Genomic DNA, 19,907 nt, shown 5'->3' on the forward strand with positions numbered 1-19,907 from the left:
AAAAATAAAGCAAACAATATTAATTAATTAAGAAAAATTATAATCTTTTTTCAAAAGAAAGGAAAAAAAATTTAAATTAACAAGAAGGAAAAAAGTAAACTTCGAAATTCAAAAGAAACATTAGGCATTTCATAAAACTATGAAATGTAAGTTTTTAAATTTTCTATTTTACAAAAACATGATAAAATATCATTATGTTGTAATTAGAAACAGAAGTTTGTACTCTGAAATAAATTTAAAATAAAATATTAGTTTTTAAAACCCGCAATAAACATGATTGTTGTGACTTCCTAACCCCAGTTTTTTAAATACAAATTATTTTAAATTTAAAAATTACAAACATACCCCGACCCAACAACACAGTTCTTCTATTACCCAGCGCTTCTTCAATTTAAAATAATAATTTTAGATAAAAACATCATCATCATCATTTTGAGAGGCTAGATTCTTGAGGAGATTCAAAGAGAGAACATAAAAAAGAAAGATTTTAATTAATGAAAAATAAAAAAATAAATATTAATTATAAATAAATAAAATATTAAAATAAAAGAATATAAATATAAAAGAAATAAAAAAAATCAAGTAAAAAAAATAAAAGAAATCAAATAAACAAAATAAAATAAATGAAAAAAATTAAACAAAAAGCAAAAACAATAGATAATAAAGCGGAGGGAGACTTCTTGTATATGTTCAAAAAATACTTATTGCTATTGCTTTTGAAATTTGTAAAAAATACAAAATTCAAAAATTTTGTGTTAAAAATATATGATTAAATTTTATTTAATTAAAAAAATAAAAATATAAAAAATAATTTGATTATTTTCTTTAATTAAATTAAATATTTTGGTAGAAAAATGAATGAAATAAAAATTGTTGAAAGAACATTTTAACTAAAAAAATAAGATACTTTATATAGAGTTTTGTGTAGTTTACGATTTTAAGTTAATAACTAACAAGACAGATAGATAATAATTGATAATTAGATTTGATATTAAGATATTTTTAATAATTATTAATTAGCTTTTTAAAAGTTTATATTAATTTATTCATTTATTTATTTTTTTTTTTCTGATAATAACTTAAAATTATTAAGTTTTCTTTTTAAGCTGACTGAGTGTTAAAATAGAGTTATTTCTTATTCTCTTTCTACTTCTGGATGCAAATTAATTTTTAAATATATATAAAATACAAGCTCTTCTTTTTCAATCATCTAAGTCATCGAACAAGTCTTTCTAATTTTATCGAAGTAAAATAAATTAAAATTAAATTTATTTAATTCTATTTGAATCTTTACATCATTTATAAGATCCTCGAAAAATTTATCATCTTTATTGGGAGGATTGATCTTATTATCTAAAGCTAATCTAAGGGCTTCTTAGAAGATTTTAACTACGTTTGTTCCATCAGCAGCAGAAACGAAATAGAAGGGTAAGTTATGTTGGGTTGCAAACTTAAACTACTTGTTGGTGACATTACGATCAGCTATATTTATTTATTAAATTGGTTATTTAAATCTATTTTGGTTAGCTTAAATTAATATGAAAACTAATAATTAAATACCATCAATCTTATTGGCTATTAATATACAAGGGATGTCTGGACAGTGTTCTCTCATTTCAGTGTACCACTTTTTAAGATTTAAATAGGTGATTTTTCTTGTAATGTCAAAAACTAAAATGCAGCAATTTGCTTGGAAGTAATAAGAAGCATGAAGAGTTTGGAATTATTCTTAGCCTGCAGTGTCCCAAATATCTGTTTAAAACAAGTAAAAGTTAAAAAAGTATTACACAATCTAAAAATGATAAAAAACAAAGAAAATTCTAATGTATTTTTAATGCAATTTACCTATCTTATATTGCTTTCCATCAAGATTAGCTACATGACGATACATGGTTAATGCGTAAGTTGACATATTTCTCTCTTCGCTAATAGTTAAAAAAATAGATTTTAGAAGCTTTAACAATAAGTAAAATGCAAGATGGTTTATTTAAAAAAATCAATTACTAATCATCAAGCAAGAATCTTTCGACAAGCCTATTTTATAAAATAATTGTTGATGTTAAAAGCAATTAGTATTAAATAAATTGAATCTAAATTTAGACTCTTAAGTAAAAAATATCAATTTAAAAGGCTAGTTACTTGGATTTTCCAACTGCTGAGTCACCTAGTAAAATGACTTTCATATCGCAAGGAGAAAATTCCTTAGCGTCATATTCTTTGACTTGTTTTTTTGATTTATTATCCATTTTCAAAATAAATAAGTAAGTAAGTAGCTTTTTAATTGGCTTTTTAATTTTTTATATTTTTAATTTTTTTTTAATTTTTTCTTTTAACTTGAAATGCATTGCTTTGCATGTATTCGATCACCTGCTTGTTGATTTTTTCTTTTGTTCTTTGGAATCTCTGCATCCAATATTTTTAAAATAAAGAGATTTTGCATTTCCTTCTTATTTTCTTTTTTCTAGGGTAACTTTAAAGCCCCTTATTAAACATTTAAAAGCCTATATTAAGTACTCAATATCTTAGATATTAAATAAATAATGTGTTTGTTTGTTTGTTACAAATTCACTATGGTTTATTCAATCATTTAAATAATCGCTATTTCTCTTGAATTATTTTGAATGTTTCATTTTTTTAGTGGCTAAAATTTATAAATCTTCCTTCTTCATAACTGATTATCAACCAATTTATGTGATGAATCTTTAAATTAATTAATTTTGTGGTGAAAATTTTTCTCTTAATTTTATATTCAAAAAGTTAACGAACATATTTGAACTTCTAAAATAAAAGTATCTAAAAAGTATAGAGTATCTAATAAAGATATTTATTTATTTTTTCAAAAAGCTTTAAGTTTTATTAAAATTCTATCAATCAATCTACTAATTTGGATTAATTTTAAAAATAAAAACCAAATAAATTGATTATATGAAATACAAATAAAATAAAAAAATTATTATCTCATGTGAATACAATCAATTATTTATTTGACTTTATATTTAAAATACATTAAAATGAATTATTTAAAAAACATAAGAAAACAAATAATTGGAATATTGCTTTCATAAGAAATCAGTCTTTATTTAATGTAAATTATTGTAATTTTAATTTTAATAAGATAAATTTATTTATATTTTATTAATTTTCATATGAGTTTCATTATTAATTTATCTATCTATTTGGTTTATTTTGTTTTGGATTTATTTATTTTTATTCAATTTATTACATATTTTTTATTTGGTTTATTCCTTTTTTATTAATTAATTTATTTTGTTTATATTTATGTTTAGTTTATTATATTATTTAATTCATTTTATTTTATTTTATTATTTATTAAAAAATAATCAATCAAATCTACTCATCTATCTAATGATTCAATCTATTAATATATCTCTCTAAAGTGTTCTTTTTCTCTCTTTAATTCATCTTATTTTATTTAATATTTCATTTTAAAATTGTAAGAAAAAAGATTATGGCAATGGCAATGATTTTGATCTAACAACTTGCTAAAAAGCAAAATTATATCTCTAATGAGCAGGATATTTTTTCAGATTGAATTTCAGAGGGTAAGGAGTGCGACTGGCAAAGAAATTATTTATTTGATATTTTTAATCATGGTGCGTATTTCTTGCAGTCTGAAGGGGAATTAAAAATTATTTTCAATCTGCTATCTCATATCTCATAAGATCTATACTTCTTTTTATATTTTTTACATTTCGATTTATTAATTAATATTTGTTTACAAAATTTTTGAAATTTAAAAATTAATTAAAGAAGTATCTTTTTAATTTATTTATAATTTTCTTAATTATGAAAAATCAGTTAAAAATTAAATCAAATTAATTTATTTGAAATAAAGTGCAAAGAATCATTGATTTTTAATATTAAAATGTAAATATAAAATATACCTCTATATAATACAAAATTATAATAAAATAATATAATTTAAAAAAATATTAGAAAAAAGTCAATATATAAGTTTATATTTTTGCTTGCTCAATTGTTTGATTGCTTGCTTATTTTTATGTATTTATGTATGAATGTATGTATGTATTATGATGAACTTCACTGCATTATTGATGAAATAAATATTGTAATATTATATTTTATAAATTAAAAAATTCTTTATTATTATTTACCAAATTTTTGGTAAAAGAGCAAGTTGTATGCAAATCTACTATTCTAAATCCGATTTGTTATTATTTTTAAATATGCACTAAAATATTGTATGCAATAATTCTTATTTAAAAACACTATCTATATTGATTGTTGAATCAAACGAGAGGAAGGATAGATTTACTTGCTTTTATTCGGAAAAGAGCATACTTTTATTGATTATTATTCATATTTTTTTATTGTTGGTTTTTGATTAAATATTTAATGATTTTAAGTAATATTTATGTTATGAATAATCATAATCCATATAATATTTTAAAATTACTATTGCCATCAATTATTTAACTGATTGCTATTTATAATTTACAATAGCATAATGTTCTTTATAAAATAAATTAATATATGATGTATGTATGTATTAATGCATTGATGGCTGAATGAACGAACTAACGAACGAACCAACGAATGAATGAATGAACTAATTATGTTACTAACAATATCACTACTGATTGAATGATATTTGTTTATATTATATATATTCTTAGTATAAGACAAAATTAATAATTAGAAGAAAATATTTAGACTAGATATTCAAAATAATGCAGGTTAATAAGTTATGATGCCAAAAAACCAATTTTCGTTTCAATAAATTGATCTATGAATCAATGAAAAGCTTGAATTTTATTTATTAATCTCTTAAAAAGAGTTTATTTATTTTTGTAGTATTTATTTTTTATTGAGTATGTATGTATGGGTTTAGGTTATTATAATTTTTATCTTTTCAAGACTTATCAATTGCAGCAGCAATCATTAGATTATTTTGGCTTTTCCAAATCTTCTTTCTTAATTACTATGGGTCCATCATTGGTGAGTTTGGGCTTATAATCCTAACCATTTTCTACACTATCGCGATAAATTGCTATTTTTATTTAATTTAAAAATTAATTAACATTTTCACGCTTTTATAAAATAAAATGATTTATTTACATTCGATTAAGGTCTAAAATGATTCCTTGACATTTTTACCACTAACTGCACTTGTTTCCTCATAAATTAAATTATGTTTTTTTGCAAACTCAATTACTTCTTGCTTATCTACTTTACGCTATGAAGGGTCTTCTTCTATTAAATCTAGTTTATTACCTATCAACATAATTTTGATTCCTTCTTCTGTGTGATTTTCTATTTCTTATAACCATTTTTTGGTATTCTTAAAGGACTCAAGTTCAGTTAAATCGAAGAATAATAAAGCTCCTACACTCTTGCGATAATGTCTATTAAAAATAAATTAAATAAAAATGATTCTTTTATCGTCTATAAAGATTCAAGAAGTAAGTAATCTTTAGTTTCAATTCGAACAAACTATATCCTAAAAATCTTTCAAATTTGAAATTTAAATTCTATTACGCTACTGAAATTGATTTATATTTTTCTGATCCAGCTATTATATTTATTTAAAAAAATTGAGATTTATCACAATGAAAACATAATAAAATTAATCAATTTTAATGAAGCAACAGCTTACACTCCATTTAGAAAGATAGTATAAGCTCTTTCTTCATTTAAGTATGCTTTTTAATCTTTTCAAATTTATTTTAATGAATTTTTACACATATCCCAGATCTATGCTTTTACAATGCCTTCTCCTCCAGATAATAAAACTTACTTTGATAAATATTCTACACCTATAGTTGGCATTGGACTCTTAGGAAGAACTCCTTTTATATATCTATTAAAAAACAAAATAAACTCAAGCTTCTGGCTATAAAGTATTTTATTTTGTATTATCTTCAGAATATTTAATAATCGCTTGTTTGCTTGCTTGCTTGAATTGATGAAATTTTGCAATAATTTACCTAATCAAGAAACTGGTTTTTCCAACGCGAGGATCACCAACCATGATAACTATTTAGTTATTAAATTGATGGTTGAAGAGCAAGAATAAAATCAAACTAAAATACTTTTATAAAGATAGTCATGATTCTCTTTTTTTGATGCCATTTCAAAATTTGGTGATATCTATTTATTCTTATATGCTTTTGATGATAGTATTCTTTTTTTACTCTAAAGTTCTTCTTCTTTTTTAATTAAATTTGATTGATATGTTTGCTTCTTTAACAAGCAATTATCACTTCCTTTTATTAGGCATTTAAATTTATAAGAAAATTCATCTCTAGCGTAGTCATAACATCTTATTAAAAATTAAAGAAAAATTTTAAAAATTATAATAAAGTGATTGCTTGCTTGCTTGTTTTCAAAGCAGCTTGCTTTCGTTTGTTTTTGGGTATATTTCTTATAAATATTATAAATATATTATTCTAAACTTATTGTAAATTAGATAATCAATAATTAATTAATTACGTATTTATTGGTCAAGCAAGTCAAATGATTTCTAAATATGTTATTTAAACCTAAATATCCTCTTTCCTTTTTATTTCATCACTAATTAAATAAAATGCCTATAAATTTACATATTTTTTATTCAAATTTAATAAAATTCAATTTTTCAAATTATAACAAATATTTACTCTATTTTTTTCTTTTATTTTTGAGTGAAAAAGAGAAATATTTTTTTTAGTTAATCATTTCCTATATCTTTTTTACAATAAAAAATTCTTGAATTTTAAATATTTTGATAATAATTATTGAATTGTTAAAATTAGAATCATAAAAAAAAGAATTAAAAAAATTAATTTTGCAAAAAAGGAAAAGCAAGAATGCATATTTTTAATTAAAAAATTTTAGTTTATAAATAACCTAATAATAATAGACCTAAAATGGCCAAATTAATGATCCCTTATAAAGCTATAAAATAATTTATGATTTTTTAAAGCAAAAGCAGTTGTACCTATTGAAGACTTTTAATATCATTTAGATATGAAGATGGAAGATATTTACTAGAAAGAGCTCAGTGCTTGGTCTGTGAATTATATATTTTTAAGCTTAAACACAAAAGCTTAAAATGTTTTAGTGATTATTTTATGGGTTTCAATTACCTCTAACTAATTCTCTTCAAAGTCTTTTTAAAGATTTATTTCAAATTTTCGAATTCTTAGAAATTAGAAAATTTTTATTAATAACCGTTTTGGAGAATAACAATCATCCTATTTTGTTTAAATTTTTTTCTCTTTTGGTTTTTTAAATAGGAACTAAACTTTTTTAAGTTAAATTTAGTCTTGAAGTTTTAATACAGCATTTTATATTCAACATTTTTTCAGATTAATTATAAATCAAAAGGATTTACTGCATTTTTGACTTATTTAAATATTATAATTATTTGTATAATATTCATAAGTCTTAGGTAATTCAATAATAAGATATCTCTTAAAGGTATATTAGTTAATAGGCTTACATAAATAAGTTTATTCAAATAAAGATGAGCTTTTATTGCATTAAAAACATATAAAAAGTTGTAAATAAAATTTATTAAGAATGGAATATATTATTTATTTATCAAGAAATGATATTCCTATATATTCCTCAATGTCTCACAAGATGTTTTTTTATTTTATTTCACGTTTGATAATACTCCTTTTTCGATCAAGTAAACTATTTAGTCGTTCGAGATTCAAGCAATAGTGGTAGATATAAATGTATTATTTAAATTAAAAAATATATTTTATAAGTTTTTACACTATAACCATTTTTTATGTTTATTATTTATTTTTCTATTTTTTTTGTACCAAAAATATAAATTTCAAAATAAGAAAAAATTTTTTTGAATTGTAACTTATATAATGTAGTATGTATGTATGTAATTAACAAATAAGTATATTTTAATTTCATACATTTCGGTTTTTATTTCTTAAATTCATACTTCCGTTTACAGACCTAGTTTAATCATCAACACTTAAATTACATTTTTCGTTTAAATATTTAATGCTATCTTCCTTATTTAACCCAATTTAGTCTGTAGTTGATTTTTTATCTGAAAATATTTCTTTTTAACTTACTTCAATTTGTTGGTAGTCAATTTTTTTCTATACAGTAAAAGTTGTGTCTATCTGCTTTCCTTCATCTTAACAGGCATCATATAAATATGTGTTACTAACTTCATCATTAGCTTTTTTCTGAAATTCTTGCTTGAATTTGTAATTGTTAGTTGGAATTAAGATAGTGGTGTTTTCGTTCTTTTCAAGTCTCTCCAAGTTCTCTTCAATTTGTTGTTGCGATAAGTTTTTTTAGTAAACCAAGTTTTGCTCATCTAAATCTCTTTTTTCAAGAAACTTATTTATTTTAAGCATTTCAAAATATTTTTCTTAAAATACATTTTTCAATAAAATCAAGAAAAAATCATTTCTCAAAGAGCTCTATGAAAATTTCTTTCCTAAAATTCCTACAAGCATCAATGCAGCGATTGTGCTATTAACTTAAGCTAATACCTAAGGTAGTGTTGAGTACTAAACTTGAATTTATTATACAATTTCGTCCATCGTAATGCTAATTTACAAATAAGGTCCTTCTCCAACTTATTTCAAAGCGTATTGCCTATCTAGGACTTAGTTTTATAAATCGTATTAAATTGGAGAAGAAAAGCTAGTTTAAGATTAAACAAAGTAACCTTATTTAATTTAAGTTATTTGCTTTTATGTTTTAAAAGTACTTAATATATATTAATCAGCAGTAGTATATATAAATGAGTTTCTAAAATTAATCTATCTCAATTCAGATGTTACATTATACTAAGAAGTTAATAGCTTCAGTCTCTAACCTGCATTTAATCCGTTTACTATTTAATCAATATCAGTTTAGCTAGCGCAATTATCTGGAATAGTAGTCTTTAATTTATCTAAGTCTAAGCATCCATAAGTAAACACTTGAATTTATGACTAAATATTATCTATTGTACTCAGTGTTAGAGAATAGTTAGCAACTTTACTGTAATCCAAGCAATAATATCCTTTGAGATTTTCATCTGTGCACTCGTTTATGTCAAGTTAAATATTTTAATAGAAATCATTATCGTTGTAAAAGAAGAGAGCGATGAAAACCAAATATGTCTTATTTTATTATTTTTCCAATAGCTAGATGCTTTTATTGACATCATACTCAAACCTAAATCCAAATAAGCTATTATCAAGAGTTATATTAATTTATCCTTAAGATATGAAGCTTTACTCTCTATAATTAGGTTCTATTCCATTTGTGAAGTATTGTTCAAGAATGTAAATAAAATAAGAAGTTGCTAATCCAACAATTAATATCGATAACGTTAATCCGAAAATAGTACCTTTCCTAATTTGTTGCCCTCCAACATTCATATAGAATTTAGAAGAAAACAAATCATATTTTAGTAAACTCATAAATCCTACTTAGAAACAATTTTTTACTTTATTTTACTTCTACTTTTGATCTGTAATTGAAATGAATTTAATTATTTAAATAATTACTCTATTAAATTAAAATTAAAACTAATGAATAGAGCTAGCCACACATTTTTTACCATATTTTTAAAGGTAAAAAATTTAAATATTTATTTTAAATTTATTTTATGGAATTATTTTTAAAAATAATTATGATATTAAAAAATTAAAATAATTCATAAATTAATATTTTTCAGCTTAATAAGATTTATTTAGTATTGAAAGTATAGTTTTAGATATATAAGCTTTTCTTTTAATATTATCTTATACAAAAAAAGCTAATGGTTCCAGGAGGTAATTAATTTTATAAGTTTGTCTTTATTTGAAATCCTAAAAATGAAAAAAAATATTTTTAAACAAATAGAATTTTAAATATAAAAAATTAATTTTTTTAAAATAAAAAATCTACCTTCTTTGCAGTAGGACCATTTATAAATTCTTTATCAAAAGATTTTATCTAATAAAGGAAATTCATACATTTAATTTATTGCTTTTAAAAAATTTGTAAATATTAATTTCAATTATAAAATAATTTTGAATTCTAAATTTATTTACACTTTCAAGTTGTAATTTTTAAAGAGATTAATTAATTTCTATAAAAAAAGTAAATTTTAATTAATTAATTAAAAGAAAATACTTCAAGCTTATTTACTTATTATTTTTATACATTTATTTCGTATTTTTGATAATTATTATTGTCTTATATAGAAATAAATATTAATTTCAATTATAAAATAATTTTGAATTATAAATTTACAATTTCAAGTAGCAATTTTTTAAGAGATTAATTAATTTCTTTAAAACAAGCAAATTTTAATGAATTAATTAAAAGAAAATACTTCAAGCTTATTTACTTATTATTTTTATACATTTGTTTTGTATTAATGATAATTATTATTATCTTTATATAATATGCTAATACAAATAATACGAATTGATTAAAATTAATTAAAAAAATTGAATTTATAACGATTAATTATTATAAGCTGAGCGGATGGTTAGTAGTTGATTTATTAGCACTCCATAAAGAATTTACGAATGGTGAAATCGATTATTAATGATTTCGATATCTATTAAGATAATAAATTAATTACTTAAAATTGTAAAAAGAATATATTTACTCTTTAAATTTATAAAATTTTAGAAAATTGCATACTAAAAGATTAAATAAACAAAGTTATAAATGTAAGAAAATGATTTAGATATTTAAGGTTTTAGAGATTATGTCTTTAGTCACAAGTTTTAGACAGAACAAACCATCATGATGGAATATGAAGAAGGAAAGTTGAAGAATCTTATGCTAGATCCAGATTAAATAAAGGCCGTTTCTGAGAAAAAATAGATTTTGGATTCTTTGGATGATCCTAATTTGAAAATTATAGATGCAAATGAAACATAATTAGGTGAAATGTTTGAGTGCTTCGATTTAAAGACATAAGAAACTTACATATTAAAAATTTACTATAATATTGCTGAAGAATAGTTTACCAAGGAATTAAATTTAAATGATATTTTACGGAAGTTAAGAGTTCAGGTTACGCCTGGCATTAGAGAAGAAAACGTCAAAAAAAATGCTATTTTGCTAAATTATGGAAATTGTACATTAGAAGATTATGATAAATTTAGAGATAGAGAATTTTAGGAAGAAGAGCTTTTATATATTTTAAATAGTATTTTTTCTTATAGTTATGTCATGAAGTAGTAAGATATATACCATGCAAATATTCATACAGGAAATATTGTTTTAAACAAGTTTTCTAAGTCTAAAATAGATGCAAATAAATATGCTATTTTTTTTGTTAATTGTTTAGGTTTTGATAGCAAATATTGCACTACTTTTTTATAATAAAAAGATTAAGCAAATAATTTTCCCTTTCAAGATCCAGACTTAGTATTCAAAAAAATTCATGGCATTGAAATCGATGTTACTGATTTAGAGAAAAATGATATTTGGTCAGCTGCAAAAATGGTACTTTAGATACTTAGTAGACAAGGTAACATAAGAAATGATTTAGGGGTTATTTAAGACATTTTGAATGTAAATTTTTCTAACAATATACATTTACTTTATTAATTTATTAATACCAAAAGAATTTAAAGTAGAAAAATACTCACAACAATTTGATAGAATTGCTAGAAGGATGCTTTGGAATTAACTAAGTTAGATATGTGAAATTGACTTAAGTGCTTGATCATATGAGAGAAAAGTATTAGAGAATACCAGAGTTATATAGTGATTGCATTGTGGATAAAGAGAATATCATTTCTGAAATGAACGAAAAAAGAGTGGAGATTTATCTAAAGTCAAGTAAACTCGCTCTTAAGATAGTTAGCAAATATTATGATTGGGGTTTATACCAGAGAGGTCTTGAGGTTCTCGAAGAATTATATACTTAAAAATCAGAGACTTTCAATGAAGCTTATAATTTGGATAGGGATTTTGAAAAAAATGAAGATTTAGATTTCGATCCTGGATAAAATTGCATTATTTTTTTACTTAGATTTTATTATTGCTTGCTTTTGCATAAACTAGGTTTACAAGAGAAGTCTTTTGAGGTTTTAAAGGAAATTTAACAATTAATGAAATAACAACCTCCAACAGTAGAAACAAAAGAATAATCTCTTTTATTGGCATTGCTTTATTGTGAAAGTCTTGCTATTAATGGTATCTATACTTGCTTTGAATAAATGAAAAAAACTCTCTCCAAATATGAAAAGTATTTTTCTAAAGAAAACTCATAAATAGCAAGTGAATTTGCTGTTAAGCTATACGAAATCTTAAAATTTGTCACAAAGATTCTCACTTAAAAGTAATGGTATGAAGAAGGATTCTTCTTGGTGTATGAATCTATAAATTTCACTTAGAATTACATTAAAGGAGACTTTTCAAAATTAACTTTAGACTCTAACTATTGGCAAGCCTCTATATTAAAATTGCTCTCAGGTAATTTTAAATAAGTGTATTATTTATTTATATTTCTATTTTTTATATAGGAAAATTTGAAGAGGCAGAAGAATACATAGAAAAAAGCTTAAAATTAGATAGCTAGAATGATTTGGAAAAGAAAATGACTCTTGCTGCAATTTACTTTAAGTAAGGAAAGTTCACAGAGTCTTCGAAGATATTTAGATCAGTTGAAGAGTTCCAGAGGAAAAGAATGAATGTTGAAAAAGGGGTTGTTATATTATTTTGTGCAATATCAATGGCTATAGAAGGATCCTATTTAGGTGCAAGTGATTTTGCAAAAAGGTCTTTTAAGTTTTTAAAGGGTGAAGATAATGAACTCCCACATTGCATGTCTGTTTTAGGCTATATTGAATTTTTTATGCAGAATTACAAATAGTCTATTTAATGGTTTGATAAAGCTGTTTTGCTGTTTAAATCAAGAGGATAAAATTATCAGATGGCTTCAAATCTAGAATTTGTAGGATTTGTGCACCAATAACTCAAAAACTATGATTCGTCGCTGTGTAGCATTAAAGAAGGATTCGAGATCAAGAAAGCGCTGATAGATGCAGGGAAAGATTTACAGGTAATTAATTTGTTTTATTGAAAATAAAATTATTATAAAGTTATTTTATTGAAATTAGGATGATTTGGCAGATTAAATAAATGGGTGGTCGATTATTAATACTCATTTGAATAATTTAGATAAATGCATTCATTACGGAGAAGAAGCTTTAGAGGTATTAGTGCAGGGCCTTTAACATAGAAGAACTGCAATTTAATATGAATATCTTTCTAAAATATATTGGAAGCACACTTAAAAAGGAAGGGCTATTTAATCTCTTTAGAAATGCTTAGCAACAATGAATTTGGTAAGAGAAAAAGAAGATGATTACGAAATAAGCTGTATTAATTATTTATTGTCAAAAATGTATTACGATGTTGAGCAATATGATTCAGCTTTATATCACATTTGCAAAACTGTAGATTTAATGCAAGATCTCTACGAGAAGCATGGCAAAACCGAATAGTTTGTTCAATAAATTAAACTTGCAGTGGAACTCTTTACTAAGCTAAAAAAATTTAAAGATGGTCAGAAATATTTGGAGTTTCTGCTTAAAGTGATCGATCACAATTAACAACAGCCCAATCAAAAGAAATTAAAAGTTGATATTCCTTCAACACTGTTGCAAATTTCCTTATTTTACGCATCTATGGGTGATAAAAAGCAGGGACTTCATTTTGCTAGAAGTGCTTACAATTTGCACAAATCTTTGAATCCAAAAGGAGATTTCTAAAATAAAATTCATATATTAAATAATCTAATAAGTATTTTAATGAATCAAGGTTAGATAGGAGAAGCTGAATTGCTCAAAATGGAGCTTTAGACTATTAAAAAGCAGAGCCTATAATGATTTAAATAATTTCGATGATGAATTTCCTCCTGTTCTATAAAATTTTAAAATCTTTTCTGATAATGTTGGGTGTTTCCTCCTCTTTAATGGAAATGTTTTGAATTAGCAGAATTTATAAATTATTATCAGTTAAATTATGCAATATTTCTTATAAGAATGAATTTTTAATTAGATTTCAATTTCTTTCATAAAAACTGTAAAAACAAAATGCTATTAATCAGACAAAAATGTTAAATTTTTATGTTTATTTAATACATTTTATTTATACTGTTTGTAAATTAAAAATTAGTATTAATATCTTATCTATTCAAATGTTTTTTAGATAGAATTATATTGTTATTTCAAAATATTGAATAATTAATTTAATTTCAGATTTTCCGCCTTTACTCATTTATTTATTTGCTCAATGGATAATATCAAAAGAAAATATTCAAAATAAATTTTTCTTTCTAAATTAATAACCTTGAAGAAATTGCAAAATAAACACTTTAAAGTTAATTATAAAATAAATCCTAAGAAGATAGCAAAAACTAAAGTACTAAGAAGATAATAAAAAACAAATAACACCGTTTTAACTCTAAATATTAATAAAGCTGTTAAATTCAAATTATAATGAGCGACCTTAGTGAAATTTATTAAGACCGTCCCACATATATGGACAGCGGAGAGTCTGATGATTCTTCTTTCTAATGTTCTTCTTTGAATTCAAATTCTGAATCGTCTTACTCCTCAACGAAAGACTTCTTTAATATGGAGACTCGTGAAGATAGCTTTTTAGAAAATATGTATTAATTTGTGAGCTAATGTTTGAGTAATGAAGAGTTAATGAGAAGATTGAAGCCTAAAAAAAATCTTAACTCCAAAGATAAGCAGATTTCATTAGAAAGTAGCCAAAAAAATAGTTAAATCAGCTCTAAGTTCATTAAAAAGCCAGCTTATGAATCTAAAGTTTAGAAAAATATCAATATAATTGAAATTGTCATGTAAAATAAAATTTAAATTGCTTTGTTCTTTGTATCAATAGTAATGATTGTTTTAAGAGCATAAGATTTAAATAACTTATATGAAAAGAGAAACAAACAAGCTTGCTTGTCTTATTTAGATATAAATGAAAAAATTGATAGCTTTAAAATAAAAGGCTGCATGGAAGAAGCTACTTATTAGTTTAATAATAGAACTTTTTTATAATCAACTAAAATCCTTCTCCTTGATTATAATTAATTTTTTTATATCACTATAATTTGTATTGCTCTTTATAGTATAGTAAAGAATATATTTTCTACATATTCTATTAAATCTTTCGCTGACTATTGGAATAAATACTGTAAAATACACAAGCTCAGTACTTCATCAAAGGTCAAATTGACTGATTTAAAGAGCGATTACTTGAAGAGATAATCTTAAATTAGCAGTAACATGCTATAGAATAGCCAAAGCAAAAGCAATTCTAAAAAGAACTTCAAATTCCTTGGAATTTCTTTTAACTTAAATTTCTTTTTCCTTGATAAAAACCAAGAGCGCAACAAAATTTATTGAAGAATATCTATTAAACAAATTTAAATTAAAAGAAATCTTTCTAATCTTGTAAGACCGACCCTTAATAATCTATAAATACCATTTTTCTCATATCAACTTTTGAATTTCTGCTATATTACTAACTAAACAATAATTAAAGTAATTATTTTTTAGAAAAAATAAATTGATTTTATTTAATTAATTAATTAATTAATTAATTGTTTATTTATATAAGATTTATAATTAATTTTGTAGTTTACCATTTTGATATTTCAAATTTTATAAAATATAATAAAATTTTAGTTAGATATTTTGTTTTGATTTCTTTTATTTTGCTTTGAAATAGTTTAAAATAAATTTTATATTTATTGAAATTTTTCCATTTTATGCAGTAAAAACTGTCAATCAAAACCTATAAAAAAATTTTTAATAGACCTTAATAAAAAATGGTTAAAATTAAATTTATGGAGAATTAATAGGATTTAATACAATATATATTTTTTAAATAATCAATGGATAATTATTCCAAAATAATTTTTTTATATCGTAAGTAAATATTTAAAATTCAAAACCAAAATAAAGAAAAGAATTTTTTTAAAAAAGTACTTCCTTACATCTATCTTAAATTTTAAAAACAATTAAATTAAAAAATTCTAAAGTAATAAATTCTTGATATTTTAAATAATTTATATTTTGGATTGATGTTAATATAGAATAATATTCAAATTTAATAAGTTAATAATATCATCATCGTTGTGCTATTGAAGAAAAAACTAATTTTATTTTTTACTATTTGAAATTGGTTCTATTTCTTGTGATTATATTAAATCTATATCTAAAATATACATTATAAATAGTCTATTATTAGATCATTATTTTTTTATGACTAATATAACTAAGTATATGTAAATATAAATAGCAAATATTCAAGATAAAATTCTTCTTGATTTATCCATTTTTAAAAATCACAAAATCTAAAAAATTTAAATTATAAAAGTGTTTACAAATCCAAAAGATAACTTTTTTAATTCGTTTACACTATAATAAATTTGACTTGTCTTATTGTGGGGATGAGTTATAAATTTTAATATTTAATAATTAATTAAATTTTTTGCGGATATATTATTTAATGAATTAGCAATTTGTAAATTAATATTTTGGCTTGTTTGAAAGATAACCATTAATATCTTTACAACTAAGAAAGATAAAAGATTATATTAATTTCAAAAACCTATATTAATTAGTTTTTGTATAAAAACAAAATATCAGGCAAATTTCATTTAATAACAATCAAAATTATTATGAATAGTATAATAAGAAGAAGCAATACAATAAACCCAAATTTTAACTTGAATGACTCAAGTCCTACATCTTTGCAAAAGAAACAAAGATTAGAGAGTCTTCATGCAGAAATTCAAGAAGAGTAGCTTTCTGAATTTGCTAAATACTACAGAAACGAAGTAAGAAAAGAATCATTGATTAACTCTCAATCTATTTTGAAGGATTAGTTAAATAGTAACAACAATAATAGTAATAATTATAATAATCAATTACATTCCAAATAAACAATTGATATGAGTGATCTTAATGATGAAAACCATAGTAGAGTCTCATTTGAAGCTTTAAGTCCTCTAAAAAGAACAAGCAAAAGCTTGGCTATGAATAAATGCGTTTACTCTTCAGGATTTCCTTAATTATCTACTTGTTTAAGTTTTTAAAATTCAGAAATTAAAAGTCCTAACTTTTGCTAATCCTAAAAGAGAGTTGACTTTTCACCATTATAAAATTCTAATTCTAAGCAAGGTTAACTTGAAAGCTTTAGAAGTGCTACCGAAACTATTTAATTAATTAAAATGTAAAACACATTTCTTAAAAAACAAATTAAACCATAAAATTAACAATTTTTGGAGAAATGCCTTGGATAACTTCCTGATTAAAACAGAGGAAGTGGGTTTTAAACACCAACAAAATCTTAAAAATACATCCCATTTAATCATTCAACTAGCAGTAAATCTAGTTTTGTTAAATTTGATGCTTTCTCTCAACAAAGAGGAGTGCGTCTGTAAGAAATGGACTTTCTTACAAGATTAAATAACGATAGCTAAAATACAATTAAAACTGATAAACCTAGTTCTTTAAAAGTATAGAGAGCAACCTCTTTAACTGAGTTTATGAAAACTAGATAATCAACAGATAGAATAATAGATTCAAAGAGAGAAAGTAGTTTTCAAGAAAAACAACAGCCAGAAGATCATTTTTAAAAAAAAGCCCTCAGAAGGTAGAATTAAAATACTCGTTCATAGAGCTAAATATTTATTCACAAAGATAAAGATTTCACAATGAATAGTCCTTTAAATTTTAGCAAGCATTTAAAATCTCTAGAACAATTATACTAATCAGAGAAAAATAGAAGAAAAATTAGGAGAATAGCTGAAGATTTGACCAAAAACTTTAGAGATAGCAATTCAGATATACAAAAAAAACCAATTAAAATTATCATTTAATAAGATTTAGATCAGTCCATTAAAAAAAAGGAGACTAAAAGTCAAAGCAGAAAGTCTTCAATTGAAATTACAGAGTAAATTCACTATTTCAAAAAGCAGAGAAATGAGCCTGCAGCTTCATAAGACTATTTATAAAAAGAAAGAAAGTCAATATTGCTTGGTAGTAATTCTTAATTTAGTCATATTATAAACAGCTCTAAATAAACGGTATCACCTCCAAATAGCTTATCAGCAATTGCAGGTTTTTTATTTATATTTTTAAGATTATTCATAGATAAAATAAATATTTCTAGTAAAAAAAAAGATGACATTTAAAAATTATTTATTTCTTTATTTAATAATAAATATTTTTTATAGAATTTAGAATAAACAAAAACAAATTTGATATTCTTTCTTTAAAATATATATAATAAGATCATTTAAAAATTCATATATTAATTTTTAAAAATAAGATAAGCATTTTTAAGACAAATAGGTGGAGGATAAAATAAATAATTCTATAAAATTAGCAAAAGAAACTCATAACTATTTACAAAAATTATTTTCTTTGAACATCAGTAGATAAAAAATAGTTAAAATTTTAAAAAGTTTTTTGTCTGGATAATCTCCATTATTGAATATACTTTTAGATGAGAATAAATAAAATTTAAATTAAGAAATAAATGCAAAAATGCTAGAAGATTTAATTATTAGCAATGAAAATTAGACTTAAGAAGAAAAACTGTTGATTGAACATGAATTAATTTACGTTTGTACTAAAATACAAGAATATATTCTCTAACAAGAAATACAATAGTGTGAAATATACAAATAAGACATTCTTAATGGTTGCTAAAATCTCCAAGATATTGCAAACAGCATCAACATAAGAAATAAGACCCACAAAATTACAGCCTTTAAAACTTTAGAAAGTTTGTCCTTTATGAGTAACCATATGTTTAACAAACAGCACTCCATAGTTGATTAGCTGGTAAAATCAGAAATAAAATTTGGGTAGTTGCAATTTGTAAATCAATAAAATTTGAGTATGAATAAACAAATAGAAAATAAAATAGAAAAAATGGTAAAAACAAGATAAAACCAAATTAAAATGATCAATATTTTCAACAACTAAAAAAAAGAAGAATTATGAAAATAATTAATTTTTAAAATGTATATAAAAAATAGAATAAATGAATTAATAAATAAATAAATGATATTAAAACACATTTATTTTAACATTTATTCCTAAAATTTTGTGTAAATAAATAAATAAATAAATAAATAACTTCACTTGTTAAATTCTGAATATTTTATATTTTAAGGAAACTTCTCTATATTTATTGTTTGTTATATTTCTTTGTTTAGAAAATATTACTTTTTTTCTTTGGAGTTGGTGATAGATATTAATTATATTATTACTGAAGCTTAATTGTTTTAAGCGTTAAAATTTACATTTTCAGAATTTGTTACTTCGAACTTATATTTTATAGTTTATTGAATTTATAGATAAAAAAGTGACTAATTAGCAAATATATTAAGAATAAGAGAAATCTTTTAAAGAAATGATACTTTTTTCTTGTAAAGTGATTAATATTTTTCTTATATTTATAAGTGTTACATTATCACAATTTGCTCCGTTAGAGGGCATACTTTAGAATAATATATAATGCCCTTATTTGTCTTAAAAAGGAGGTAAGCTTTTTTCATTAGTTGCATTTGTATTTACATTATTTTAATAGTTATTAATGGAAAGATAAATTAATTCTTGCTTATTGATGGATCAAATATGCTGTTAGTTATAGATGAACAAAATATCATTTATTTATTAGATCCTAGCAATGGATAATATTACAAATCTTTCAGCATTTTATTTTAAGGATTTCAAATTGTCAATTGCATCTAGATAACAGATTTTTAAATATTTATCCTTGGAACTTAAACATATTTTATAATTGACTTTAAATTTGGAGTAATTTCTTCTAGCCTTGTCTTTGCAGATGATAGTAAATTAATATTTAGTTGGTATTTAAAATAAATTAATGACTGAACATTATTGTAGAACAAGCAT

The 19,907-nt window shown here is 22.5% G+C and overlaps 6 protein-coding genes across 6 annotated transcripts; 2 read left to right on the forward strand and 4 right to left on the reverse strand. All coding sequences in view use genetic code 6, as the record gives it.

Moving 5' to 3' along the window:
* Positions 1-1,202: 1,202 nt before the first annotated feature.
* On the reverse strand, positions 1,203-2,345 carry TTHERM_01085550 (small guanosine triphosphatase family Ras family protein; the record flags this gene model as incomplete). Its single annotated transcript, XM_001030387.3, has 6 exons — positions 1,203-1,232; positions 1,295-1,482; positions 1,561-1,752; positions 1,846-1,925; positions 2,005-2,034; positions 2,140-2,345. 6 exons carry the CDS (start codon positions 2,343-2,345, stop codon positions 1,203-1,205), a joined length of 726 nt encoding a protein of 241 aa, XP_001030387.3.
* Positions 2,346-4,904: 2,559 nt separating this feature from the next.
* TTHERM_01085570 (small guanosine triphosphatase family Ras-related in brain (Rab) family protein) lies at positions 4,905-6,114 on the reverse strand (the record flags this gene model as incomplete). The annotated part of the gene is made up of 6 exons (XM_001030389.3): positions 4,905-5,032; positions 5,101-5,387; positions 5,521-5,554; positions 5,724-5,842; positions 5,970-6,018; positions 6,075-6,114. 6 exons carry the CDS (start codon positions 6,112-6,114, stop codon positions 4,905-4,907), a joined length of 657 nt encoding a protein of 218 aa, XP_001030389.2.
* Positions 6,115-7,895: 1,781 nt separating this feature from the next.
* TTHERM_01085580 (AMP-binding enzyme family protein) lies at positions 7,896-9,416 on the reverse strand (the record flags this gene model as incomplete). Its single annotated transcript, XM_001030390.2, has 1 exon — positions 7,896-9,416. The coding sequence occupies one exon, from the start codon at positions 9,414-9,416 to the stop codon at positions 7,896-7,898; it is 1,521 nt and encodes a 506-aa protein (XP_001030390.2).
* A 1,243-nt stretch (positions 9,417-10,659) lies between these two features.
* Positions 10,660-13,838, forward strand: TTHERM_01085590 (tetratricopeptide repeat protein; the record flags this gene model as incomplete). Its single annotated transcript, XM_001030391.2, has 4 exons — positions 10,660-11,514; positions 11,568-12,420; positions 12,471-13,009; positions 13,068-13,838. The coding sequence occupies 4 exons, from the start codon at positions 10,660-10,662 to the stop codon at positions 13,836-13,838; spliced, it is 3,018 nt and encodes a 1,005-aa protein (XP_001030391.2).
* A 602-nt stretch (positions 13,839-14,440) lies between these two features.
* Positions 14,441-15,256, reverse strand: TTHERM_001085591 (hypothetical protein; the record flags this gene model as incomplete). Its single annotated transcript, XM_012799709.1, has 1 exon — positions 14,441-15,256. The coding sequence occupies one exon, from the start codon at positions 15,254-15,256 to the stop codon at positions 14,441-14,443; it is 816 nt and encodes a 271-aa protein (XP_012655163.1).
* A 1,398-nt stretch (positions 15,257-16,654) lies between these two features.
* TTHERM_01085610 (hypothetical protein) lies at positions 16,655-18,989 on the forward strand (the record flags this gene model as incomplete). Its single annotated transcript, XM_001030393.2, has 2 exons — positions 16,655-18,098; positions 18,310-18,989. The coding sequence occupies 2 exons, from the start codon at positions 16,655-16,657 to the stop codon at positions 18,987-18,989; spliced, it is 2,124 nt and encodes a 707-aa protein (XP_001030393.2).
* Positions 18,990-19,907: the final 918 nt, after the last annotated feature.

The sequence above is a fragment of the Tetrahymena thermophila genome, assembly GCF_000189635.1.
Source record: "Tetrahymena thermophila SB210 genomic scaffold scf_8254433, whole genome shotgun sequence".
Taxonomy (NCBI): domain Eukaryota; phylum Ciliophora; class Oligohymenophorea; order Hymenostomatida; family Tetrahymenidae; genus Tetrahymena; species Tetrahymena thermophila.